Source organism: Micropterus salmoides, unplaced genomic scaffold (genome assembly GCF_014851395.1).
Source record: "Micropterus salmoides isolate LMB-PRFRI ecotype aquatic unplaced genomic scaffold, ASM1485139v1 Ms_hic_scaffold_11, whole genome shotgun sequence".
Lineage (NCBI taxonomy): Eukaryota > Metazoa > Chordata > Actinopteri > Centrarchiformes > Centrarchidae > Micropterus > Micropterus salmoides.
Window position 1 is genome coordinate 28,400,461 of NW_024040152.1, and position 12,894 is coordinate 28,413,354.

Below are 12,894 nucleotides of genomic sequence, written 5' to 3' on the forward strand. Positions count from 1 at the left end.
GCGCTGATCGTCCCTGCATTGCTGTCGGTGTATGGGGGGGATGTTAACAGAGAATTTGATGAGCAGGCAAAGATATTCATTCTACAAAAGCGTTGAAGTCTTTTTTTGGGGTGGATGCAAATCCCCTCACATTCAACAACAGCTCTTTCTGGCAGCAGCGGGCCAGTTCTGGACAGGTTTCTGGCTGGGCCTGTTGGGCCCAGCAGGCCATGGCAGGGGATTTGCCTCTCTTAGCGAGTGAGCAGGGAACCTGTCTGAAAGCCACTGAATGGCTAACGTCAGGGAAAAGAGATACTCTCACTCTCCTTTAAAAAAAAGAACTCTGAAATTAATTGACAAATAAGCAATTTCTCATGTTTGGCAGTGGGTTTCAGTCCAAACCAGTGCAGTAAAATGATTGAGACCCAGGCAAATGAATAACGGGAGTCGTTACAAATCTGGTTTTCAGATATTTTATTGATGAAAACATCCTTAACCTTTTGAGCCATTGGACACATAACATAATATAGCAAAAAAGCTATTGAGAACATATCCTTTGAAGCCCAATCACAGATTCAAAAGCACTGCAACACCCGCAGTGTCTGATACATTTATAAAAATAACAATCATAAAAAATATACATACAAGACAAGGATCTTAATCGTTCTTTTTCAAAGTGTGATTTGTAAAAGACTGCATGAACAGAAACAGGTATTTGAGACAACGCATACAAGACAACGCAGTAACCCACAATCTCTAACTGACAGGCACAATCACTAACTGACAGGCAGACTGGAGCTAGCTAGCAAGTCAGCTGTTAGGACATCACTGAGTATAAAATGACAATACATTGCCTGCACAATCCAAAGGATATCATCGACATGGATAGTCACTGAGAAGAAGAAACAACTGAACAGAGCAGTTATGAATTATCAGAATCAGGCGAAACAGAGGATGAGCTACTAATGCTTTTTTTTTCAGCATGAGAATTTTCTCTTTTCAACGCAGTATTGAGTTGATGCTGGTCTCCGAGCTTAACCTACCCTTTTATGCTTAAAATCCTAATTTCCTTTTTCTATCTGCCATCAGAAAAGGCTGCAGTATAGTTTGCAAGGAGTAAGTGAGTTGGCAAAGCCGAAGCATGTACAGTAATCATATATATACACAGTACTTTAAAATGGTGTGGAATGAAGCATAAAAACCATTAATAAGCATCAATAAAGCAACCTCACAAATGAAACATACGTTGCAACTTAAAGTCTCCTGAAGCTGGTGTGAATGCATGCAATCTTCTTCAGTTTCCCCTCTTCTGAACAACGATCAGATGATTAAAACAAATGCTGATAGAATGTTTTGGTCTCCCTGAAAAAGGGGGAGAGCTGCAACACTGTCCATTAAGTTGTAATCTGACCTTAACAGAGACTGTTTGTACAGTAATACATGGTAGCCCTAGAGAGATAAACCCCATCACCAGCTGCACCCATCTCTCCAGATTGACTCACCCTCCCTCTTGCCTTTTAAACTACCACATTTGCCTTTCTCTCGCTTTTGCTCCATTTACAGTCTATTTCCCAGTCTTCTATGTCAGCACAGTATCTCTGTCTACGTCAACAAATGGCCTCATTAAACTTTAGGGCTATCAGCGGGGTCCACCAAAATGTTTGCCACAACATTTTCTGAACCCTGAACGGAGCATTTGCAGACGTAACAACAGCTAAGTTCAAGCTCTTCAGCAGCAGCTGAGGAATTCCCTGCCAGGGTGCTACAGCAAATAGTGTCACATCATCTGAGGTGTCTCTGCAAATATCCTTCTACAGTAAGAGGAAGCATGGGGAACACACACCAGCTTTCTGTCGGGCCCTCTCTCTGAATGCACTCTTTCCTCTCTCTGCCTCTTATCTACTTATTGTGAAATCGTTTTTTTTTTTCTCAGATGAGAAAAAGGGAAGCACCACTGCACAAAATATACAGGAAATTGTGTGTGTGTGTGTGTGTGTGTGTGTGTGAGTGAAAGTTTTCTTAGTTGCTGATGATCTGAAAATGCTTGTCATCCTTTCTCATAGCACATATGCAAAACCAGTATTAATTTGAGACATGCATGTTTGCTTTATCACTCAGAGAAGATACAAATTTGGAGTTTCCAAATGTGAATCTTGCTACAACCCATCAATCGCACGTTTGACTGCTACTTTACAGCAAGATCCACACTAACGCAAAGTGCTCTTTTTCATCCGAACGAACACAAACACAGACTGTGCATGATTTCACATATACATTCACAAGCCTCTGGGGTGCTATTGTCTTGTGTGCCTGACTAGAGTGGGGCTATGGCCTGCTCATTATTTTATCTGCCCGCTGAGGGGCATTAGGCACTTAAAAAACACACATGTTCACATACACAAATAGACATAGCTTCATATTTAGTTTATTTTACCCCATCAAAATCGGGTTTCAATGTTAGAAACAATCAAAAAAAAATCTTTGGTCTGTAAACAACCAGAATTATATCCAAATGCAAGGCGGAGATGCCAGTTTGTTATCCAAACTAGTTGAACAGCATCTCACTTCAGTTCAGCTGACGTAAAGCGAGTCTAGGGTGCTCGTTTTGGAGCCCTGCACACACCTCTGATTTCACCTAAAGAGTCTGTGTGTCTGTGTGTGTGTGTGTGTGTGTGTGTGTGTGCGTGCGTGCGTGCGCGCGGAGTAGCTGTCAACGTCAGGGCACTGATGCAGCTGTTTGGTCTGCTGTTGGAACATGCTGGCTAATAAGTTCTTGACAGATTCAGACAGATCAGACAGATCAGTCTTGTTCATTTTCGATGACAGTTCTGCTGCTTGCGTTCAAGGCGGTCACACATTTGTGTTTAGCCTTTATTTCCAAGCTTCCCAAATTAGACTTTTTTTTAAACCTGGCTGGCCTGGGCACGATCAGGTGACATACACTGAAATACGTACTTGAAGTGAACGCCTGTTCATACTAAAAGTATGAGCAAAAAAGCTTTTCCTTTTTCTGTCCGCAGCCAAACACTGGGCAGGTCCAAGGCGGCGACTCCTGTTTAAACAAATCAGACTCTCTCCCTCCACCTTTCCTCGGGGCTGACTCAGTTACAGGGCAACCAGGTGGAGTATGCAGGCTGCTGGCAAGCAAACACCGGCTGTACCTGTGCTATGTAGTAGTTACTGAAGTTGCCATCTGCCACATAAGGCGCAGGCTGGTAGTAACATGTAACATTAGCCACGTTGGGAATGACGTTCTGCTCTGCAAGAACACGCACTGCCAGCATGGCTATGAGCCCTAAGGTCTGCCGCCTCTCGTGTCCCATCAGGCACACTGTGCTCTCATTGACCACTCCGTGGAGGGTCATCAGGTAGTCGTACTTGCGGTCCTCCAGGCCCACAAAGTGGTTTTGAAGGTAGGACTCCAGTTTGCGCTGCTGCTCACCAATGTCAGAGAAGTCAATAAAGAAGCGCGAGCACATATAGCGCTGCAGGGACTTCATCTCTGACTCGGAAGCGGCCCGGAAACCCCTAACCAGCAGGTGACAGTACTTCAGCAGACCCCCGCCTCGGATCTCCTCTGGGTTCCGGGTGCAGATGATCTTGTGACGTAGGTGGTCCAGGGCTTCGCTGAAGTCCCCGTACACACTCTCGCCCATGATGGTGGGGTGGAAGGTCTCGGCCATTGGGTTCTCTGAGCACTCGTAGAACAGCAGCAGGGAGTCCAGTTTGATCTGAAAGGAGTCCACGCTGAACTCAAACTGCCGTCGAAGGGAGTCCACAAACTTCAGCTCCACGTTCTTACCCCGGTTGTTGGAGAGGGAGATGAGGCTCCAGCGGTCTGAGTCATTACACACCTTCACCATCTTCTGCACATAGGCTTCCTAAATGTGTGTGAGGGAGAGAAAAAGGGCATAAATGTTAAGAAGATAGCATTAAAGACACAATAAATGAACAGCTAGGCCCAATCTTGCATTGTGTGAATAGGTTTAATATTTAACAACTTTCTATATGTATAAGTAATAGCTGCATCTATTTGGCTCATAAACATTGTGTTATTAATACTATTGACCCTAATATTATAAATACCATAGAATGTACTTGGATAAGGGATCTAGATGGCTGAGCTTAGGATCTCTTCCAAATTGGTTTAACTTAATCCTCTTAACTACAGAAAACCAACCTTTTACTATCACTAAACTAATCTAATTGCAAATTAAGCTGCGAGTAATGGTCGTTAAGCCGAATTGACACAAATGCAATTAAATAGTATCACATGTCTAAAAGTAAACAACAGAAGTATGAGAACAACTGCACAAAGTTGTGAATGTACCTTTAACGTTAACGGGGTTATTTTCTTTTTATTCACACAGTCGGGTAAAAAATCCAGGAGACAGTCCAAAACTATGTCCTTCACAGTCTGGAAATCACTTTCACCTTTCATATCTGCGCAAAATATGAGGTCAAGGTCCTTAAAGCCCAGTCCGCTATCCCCGTGCAGAATGTGACTGGCTGCAGAGCCGTTTAACCGAACGTCCCGGACGTGGATTTGTTTCTCCTCCATCCGACTCCGCACCACTTTAACGATCTGTCGTGGCTGCATTTCCAGAGTGGGGAAGTTTCCCCGGCCGTGGATCGGGATGGTCTCCGTCAGGATGGCGTCAAGCCGCTGCACTTGCTCCCAACTGAGAACGCTAGCATTGCTGCCTTCTGTGTCAGACACATGGCTGGTAGTGGAGCTACTCTCGTCCTCTGACATGGTGAAGGGTGAAAAGTCCTCGGCGATTTAAATACAAAATATTTTTTTTTCCAAATAGAAACAAATAAGTGGTCGCGTCTTTACGCACAAAATCGATCTAGTAGGGTGACTATAACTTCATCCGCATCAGGATTTTGTATTTTAAGTCGTCCGAATTGATCGTAAACATATAAAAATAAATTAACAAAAAAAGACGACAAGCAATAGTGATAGTTGCAGCGGTGCGTTATTGACTGCGCAATAAGCCTGTGGTTGGAGATCCAGTGGCGCAGCAGTCGAGCTGGTGGCTGTGTTGAGGAAGAAGTGCAGCCCGTCAACAGAAGCGTGTGGAAAACAACTCCTAACTTTCTCTTCTCTTTCTCTGTCCTTTTAAAACATTTGCCGCTGTGCCGCTGTCAATGCGTCCGAGCGCTGCGCATCACAGTCTTTGAAGGTCGCTGATTATCCAGGAGGGGGTTTGCTTTTCCGGCTATGACTCCATCACCCAAAGGCACGCCTATGATTTTATGAATTTGCATGAATAAGCTGCTCCTCAAGTCGCACTTTGGCACAATCCTCCCTCCAACGATCAACCCCTCAGAGGAATCTTGTGGACTTTTACGCACAGCTCCTACATATTTTTAATTTCTCCTCCTGCTGCCAACAAATAATCCCGTTGATGCAATTTGAATGTGCTCTGGAAATCCAGCTTGCTTCCCCCCCAACTCCGTTTAGGTTTAACATAGCCTATTTGTCCCACTTGTGTGAGTTAACCGTTACCTGCCCACTTGACGTGCTGCGTCCTTCTGCAAGCCAGGTCCGTAGTCTGAAGATGTCAGCTGCACTTCACCCCGCCCTCCTCTGACATACTGCTGCTCACTGGAAATCCTGCTCAACATGATCACACTGTAAGACTTTATGAACCAGCTGCCCAGCCAACCTTAATGATACTTTTATACTGTAATGCTTTTAAGTGCCCATTTACATGAACAAAACATTACTCCATGAAATAATTTCTACTTAAAATACCAATTAATGCACCTGAACTCATTCATAAATTATTATTATTAATTAAAGATATTTAAGGCCAGGTATGCCTTTTCTTCTATATGACATTTGGAAAAGAAAAGGAAATAACTGACACTGAATATAAAAGTATTTTCTTCTCTGTAAGATTCAACTGCTTTCCTGCATGCTCACTTGATGCTGCCATGTCGCCCTCTGTGGGCTGGTTTAGGTTTTTACAAAAATGTATACAGTACCTTCCTCACAGGGACTATGTTCTTTTAGGTGTTATATGAAAGCACTATAAGTGAACGTGTACCAACTCATATAGCCGCAGGCAGGAAATCTTTTCTCTCTAATCCCATAAGCCTGTTTCCCACAGACCACTAACACCTTCACGTCGGGGTGTGCAGCCCTTCACTAATAGGTTACCCCCATCTTCTGACGACTAGGCGAGAAAAGTCAAAGCAGAAGTCATTTCCAGGCACCAGACAGTCCTTGGCCCAGGCAGCATGTGAGGGGGTCAGGGGTCAGATGAAAGAAAGAGGTCAGGGCGTGGAAGCTGTCACGTATGCCCCATTAGGCAGCGTAAAGCCCTGCGTCACTACAGCCACCCAGATCTGTAAACCCTGATTATCTCATTTACTCTATTGCACTTGTCTTAACCCTGAGCCCCACACAGGAGCTCTGGCTCTGCACAGTGTCACTCCCTCTGCAGGATCGAACGCACACGGTCACTTATAGTCAAGCTTTTACAGTGAATACAGCAGTAAAATGAGCTCCTAAATCACCCAGACTTACAAATTAAGAGCTAAGAAAGAAAAGAGGAGGGTTTTGTACATAGTGTGATATATTTGAAGAATGGACCTTCAGTTCATTTTTTAAAATTATAACTTTTTTTTGTTGTTTTTTTTATCTTTTGCTTTGGCACGTGTCAGACAGGTTGATTGCAGGTCTGTGAAATTGAATCCCACATCTGGAAATGTACATGGAACTATTAGTCAGTTATGATGGGCCGAGAGCGGCCTCGTCAATGTGTTTCCCAGGTGTGGAGAGGTGGTTGCTATGGATTGGACCGAGTCCCTCCGCCATGCACGGTGCAAAGCTAAATCAAAGCCACTGTCAGAGACCAACAGCAGGTATACACATACAGTATATGTCCAAAACAGAGGCCCTGCATATGAGCGTTTTGTGTAAATTCTAGTTGGCACCAAGCTGATACATTGGTTGGTGGTTATTGAAAGCCATGAATGAGATTATGCTGTCAGAAAATTAAATGGAAAAAATAATTCAAAAGCAATACACAACTTTGCCCCCCTGGGGATGTTGATGTCTTTCCCTGCTATCTGATGGGTTTGTAGTCATTTAGTCAAAACCTTAAGCGACTTCAAAGTAAAAAAAAATATTTCCAAAGCACAGCAGTGATTCCTCAGGCCGGCTCTAATGTATGTGGGAGTGGCTTCCTTTTCTACTCCTCATAAAGCCAAATCTTTTACAATCACAGTGCTTGTCTCTGGGGTCTATGAAACATTTTTTTGGACAGTTCAGCCCAATAAAAAGAGAGCCCTGTTTTGTTTGTCAGTGCCATTGATCTGACTGCATGAGTTGGGTTTATCCACCATGAAATATAACATGCTCGCTGCCTTTTTTCTTCAGGTCGGGACGGTCTACTGGGATGGACCACCAAACCTTCTCTTGGAGCTTTGATTACTTAACATGATCTGGAATCTAATATCACCACTGATGTTTTACTTGCTACTTACTCACTCAACATAACGGCTAGTTTCTCTCAATTTAACACTCCACTCACGTCATTATTTTCCAGTGGGCGATGTTGGACGCTTGATATTGATCAGTCTCGTCCATGAGAGTTTTATTTGCATTTCTTTTGTAGCTGTACAATTATTTTTCATAGGATTAATGTCATCAGTATGGAGCTACAGTGTTTAAAGCCATAATGAGACAAAAAATTAGATGAATAGAGTGATATGTATATTAAACAGATAATTGTGAAATCACTTATGAAAATATTCAAATTCAAGTCATTATTATAAAATATAGATTTTTATTTCCCTATATAACTTTTTATTTCATAATGCCATTCTTCAAAATTCTGTTTTTACGTCACAATATTTGCGAAATTATTTATTTTTTCATGACAGCGGAGTTGTCAACAGTGCACGTCCCTTTACCTTTCAGTCAATCACGTGCCTGCCTTCAGCCTTTCTTAGCAGGCTTACCAACTGAAACCAGAACTTATCCAGTTAGCTTCTATTGGCTAGAACAACAACGACACTGAACTAACTCAGGCTCCCCAGAGTTTTCTTAGCCATTTAAAAGGTTCTGTGGAGAATTTTAGTGACAGTCCAAGGGTTGTTTCCTCCTTTATAAGAATACCTTTTTGCAGGAAACACTATATTCCAGCAACATTGTGACAAATTATATATGGCTGTCACTGACCTCAGCCTAAGAAAAGCCTATTAAAAACACCATCACAGGTGCACTTTGATATTCTACCTATTTTCCAATTATTAAGGAAAGTGTTTACGGTATCTTTCAGAAGAGATGCTGAGGTTCAGGTTCCTCCGGCATAATATATTGAAATTTCTGTCTCATTAGGAGCAATCCAGCAAAGATCCTGACCTCTTCTTGTCCAACCTCACATCCAGCTGAGGAGAGAACAAAGTTCTTATGAGTTGTTATGTTGTGCCAAAATGAGAAAACAGGCCATTAAGCAGTGACAAGTGATAAAACGGTGCTTGCAGGGGGCTTAAAAGCTCTGTTGGCAAACGTGTCTCTTGCAATGACAGTGAGATATTTAAATGCCATGTCAAACAATATACATTTCATTTCTAAGCTGTCAGCAAAAGTGAAAATCTGATTTTCTGCTGCTAAAGTGACCAAGAGCAGTAAAGAATATGGAATAACTGGGTGACAAATTACATCTGAAACACTTGACCTCAGAACCGTTGCAGCTGGATGGTCTCACGTATGGGCGAGCAGTTTCTGAGCTAATGTTGCTTGAGAAAACGTGAGCGGTGACATAAGTAGAAAACAAAGATCCAGTCATTGTCATCCCCTCTGAGTATCCTCACTCCTCCCTCAGCCTCACCCTCCTTTCATAGAGATAACTGGATTTCCAGGAGGGTCATATTAGTTTGTCCAGGCTGTCGGAGAGATATTCCCACTGCTGACGGCAGAGTTAGTTTTGGTTGTGGATCAGAGGAACAAAGACAGAAATGGGATTTCCAGTCCTTTTCAGTCAAACTGCTTCTGACCCCCAGTGACAAAAAGCTGGTAAATCGCTCTGCCGTTAAGGAAAAGTAGCGTGGGGTTATCCAGGGTCTGTGGAGAAGAAGCAGCAGCAGCAGCAGCAGAAAACACTTCAGTACAGAGAATCCCTTTATTTCAGATCTTTTTGATCCCAAAGGGATGGATTGTGGGGTGAGATTAGTTTCAAATTATCCTGGCAGATTAATACCGAAGGTTACAGAGGGGGTCCTGTTTCACAGGGAGATAGAGAGGCCCATCTCATCAAATCTGCCTCATTTTAGGGTCTGTGATCTCACAGTCCAGGGACAGTAAAGGAGCTGAATGCTGCTGCTAAAGCACTTGAGAGACTAATAGATGCTACAGACATGTTGTGATCTTGGTACTGTATGCGCTGTCTCTGGTTAACTTGCATTCACTGGATTCATCACAATGGTATGGCAGCCTCTCCCCCACCTGGATGACCAAACCACGCTCAAGGCATGCTGGAAAACATCCACATCAACAGCCACACCTTCAATTCAAGGATCTCTAATCTGTGACATTTTAACGCTTAGTTGCACCCTGATCGTGTTATAGGTGTGTCCATTTACAGTAACATGTCTTAGCAGTCATTCAAGACAAAGGGATGAAGAAAAAGACAGGAGTATCAGTTGATACACGCATGTATCACTTCTCTTTATTCAGTGGAGGAATAGTTTGACAAGCTTTCTTGCAGAAAGTGAGATGAAATTATATACACTCTTGGTGTATGTGTACAGCAAATATGAAGCTGCAGCAGTTGGTTAGACAAACCTAGCATAAAGCCTGGAAACACAAGAAACAGTTAGCTTGGCTATGTCCAAAGGTAACAAAAACATGTGGTTTTATGGCGAGTTATACATCCATCCATCCATTTTCAACCGCACATCCTGCGTAAAGGGTCCCCGGGGGGGCTAGAGCCAATCCCAGCGGCCATCTGGCAAAAGGCTGGTTACACCCTGGACAGGTTGCCAATCCATCGCAGGGCCACACATAGACAAACAACCAGTCACGCTCACATCTAAGGACAATTTAGGGTCACCAATCAACCAAGTCTGCATGTCTTAAAGCCCAGTCTGCTATCCCCTGCATGGACAGTAGGAGGAAGCCAGAGCACTTGGAGAGAACCCCCACAGACTCGGGGAGAACAGAAAGCTTCGAACCCACGACCTTCTTGCTGTGAGGCGACAGTGCTAACCACTGCACGACTGCGCCACCCATGGTGAGTTATGTGTGGGACTATTTCTTGGGCAGGCTCATTAACTTCCTGAAGTCTTGTCATCACCGCGAGGTTGCATGCAACAGTCCTTCCTTAAACCACAAATTTTAGGGTTGGATTTTTGTATGGATTAAACAAACTAGTTGTAAGGTGTTAGATAGTGAGCTTTACAGGTGTTGGTAGGTGGATTTTCTTTGCTTTGGAACAAGGCTAGCTGTTTCTCCTTGTTTCCCATCTTTATGCTAAGCTAAGCTAGCTGCCTGCTGGCTGTGCTTCATGTCTACAGTGAAGGACAACATGTCTACTGGGAAAGAAAGAAAGAAAGAAAGAAAGAAAGAGGAACAAGGAAGTATCAGTATACAAGCCTGACGCTGCATGCTTTAAATGTTCCATGAACCATAAACAATCATGTGTGAAAATATATTCTGCATGAAATATCAGTTAAAATGCATGAGAAACAAATGAATGCAGACAAGAGAAGAGTGAGAGTTACGATCATGAAGGTGGAAGCATCCGAAATCTTTGCTGTAAATCACTCACATCACAACTGTCATCACATCCACTGTTTTGGCACAAAGCTTTGAAGGCGTCACAAAACAATGCTCTTTGCCAGGAGACACGTGGCCCTGAGGCTGTCAAACTGACAGCAAGAGGAAGCCAAGAGGCTGTGAGCTGAATGACAGTCAAGGCAGCGGGAAGGCCGGCACGTTCTGGCCACACTCTCAGAGTGAAACACTTCCTGAGGCTCTGATGATCTTTGTAAAGCTGCCAGTGGAGTGACGGCCGTACAGAGTTCAGGTAATCCGGGGCTAACTGGCTCCATGCCCGCTAAATAGGATTGAAAGGGCTAGTTGAACCTTTTCCCATGTCCAACTGATGCTATGAAGACAAATTAAGCAGACGGAAGACTCTTTGAGCCACAGGTCAGCCAAAGAAGCGTATGAATAACTCTTAAGTAACTCTTCAGGTATTATGGAGGACAAGCCACGCATCAGTCAGGCTCCTTAATTACTCCTTAAGATTAAAAATGCATAATAAATTAAAAAAGAGTTTTTTGTCCTAACAATTTAGTAGCCAAGAACAAAACACATTTCCTATATTTAGGTGTCCTTAAAAACACTTTACTAATTACAGCTTCCTTTTTCATTAACGTTGTACAATTTAATTTAAGATGCACACCACTACTTGGCAGATTAGGTCACACATTCATGTTGCTGTCATGATGCGTTATCATTTTCATCACTTCCTCTCATTTCTATTTTGACCAAGACTTGAACACTATATTATACTCACTTCCTATGTAGAACTGATGTGTTTGTGGTTTCACAAAAAAAAGAGACCTAAAACATATCCTCCCATAATAACCAAGATGAACACCCCTAAGCTTAATAATTCAGTATACAGCAAATAACTTTGAAAAATCAGTTTATGTTATTTCAGTCGCTCAAAATTTTCCCATTGTGTTGTTCCAGGCATACTTAAGGTAAAATAAGTTGGAAAACTACTCAAGGGTCATTTTCAATGTTAGAGCTTAACAGATGACACTGACAAGCAGCCTGATGAGGGATGAAGTCTGGATGGATAAATGGGAGTTTGACCATGCTCATTTTGCTTAAACTGGCACTATCCAGTCGGAGCGGGTTGGGAATGTAGGAGGTATTCCATGGAGTGTCTAGAACGTCCCTTTTTCTCCATAAACAAATTAATCCTAAAGTTATCCTCACCATCTGGAGGACGGCCCTATGACTTTTCCATCTGCCTGGCAGGAAGGCTTGATGGCCAGGGCCTTTCCTCCACCATCTCTCCACAGGAAGAGTGCATCTTCCTCAAATATACACCGCTGCTTTGTCAGCCCACTCTCTGCAAAACTATGTGCTCTACAGCAGTGATTACTAACCAGAGGTAGTTCTGCAGTTGTCAGGGGAAACATCAGAATCAAAATCAGAAATAGTTTTATTGCCAAGTAGTTTTCACACATACAAGAAATTTCTCTGGTGATAGGTGCGTAACTATTGACATAATCCTTGTGGCGTGAGGTTTTGGTCCTTATGGACCAAGGTGTGAGTGGTCAGCCACAATCTTTCCTGATCGCCTCAGAGTTGTGGAGGCGTGCAGATCCAGGAAGGATGGAAGATTGCAGCCAATCACCTTCACTGCGGAGCTGATGATACGCTGCAGACTGCTCTTGTCCTTGGCAGTGGTAACAACATACCAGATGTGGTGGAGGAGGTGAGGATGGACTCAATAATGGGGGTGTAGAATGCGCCATCATTGTCTTTGACAGGTTAAACCTCTTCAGCTGCTGCAGGAAGTACATCCTTTGCAGGGCTTTTTTGGTGTGGGAGCTGATGTTCAGCTCCTACCTGAAGTCCTTGGAGATGATGGTGCCTAGGAAGTGGTAAGACTCCAGAGTGTCAACTGTTGACGGGGGTTGGTGGGGTGGGCCCTTTCTCAAATCCACCACCATCTCCACTGTCTTAAAAGCGTTGAGCTCCAGATAGTTCTGGCTGCACTAGTTCACCAGATGGTCAATCTCCCACCTGTAGGCGGACTCATCCCCACCATAGATGAGCCTAATGTGGTCTGAGTGTGGTGTTATCCATTAACATCAGGAGCTTAATGGACTGGTGACTGGAGGAGCAGCAGTTGGTGTACAGGGAGAAGA

The 12,894-nt window shown here is 43.5% G+C and overlaps 1 protein-coding gene across 1 annotated transcript; it reads right to left on the reverse strand.

Annotated features, from left to right (window-relative positions):
- Positions 1-436: 436 nt before the first annotated feature.
- tent5aa (terminal nucleotidyltransferase 5Aa) lies at positions 437-5,520 on the reverse strand. Its single transcript, XM_038712109.1, has 2 exons — positions 4,310-5,520; positions 437-3,860 (listed from the first exon to the last, which is right to left on the reverse strand). Exons 1-2 carry the CDS (start codon positions 4,733-4,735, stop codon positions 3,081-3,083), a joined length of 1,206 nt encoding a protein of 401 aa, XP_038568037.1. The 5' UTR covers positions 4,736-5,520; the 3' UTR covers positions 437-3,080.
- Between the last annotated feature and the right edge of the window lie 7,374 nt (positions 5,521-12,894).

Excerpts from the sequence above, each read along its gene's own strand:
- tent5aa (XM_038712109.1), bottom strand. The coding sequence starts at position 4,735 with ATGTCAGAGGACGAGAGTAGCTCCACTACCAGCCATGTGTCTGACACA. Across the intron at positions 3,861-4,309 it reads TAACCCCGTTAACGTTAAAG|GAAGCCTATGTGCAGAAGAT; the intron begins GTACATTCACAA and ends ACACACATTTAG.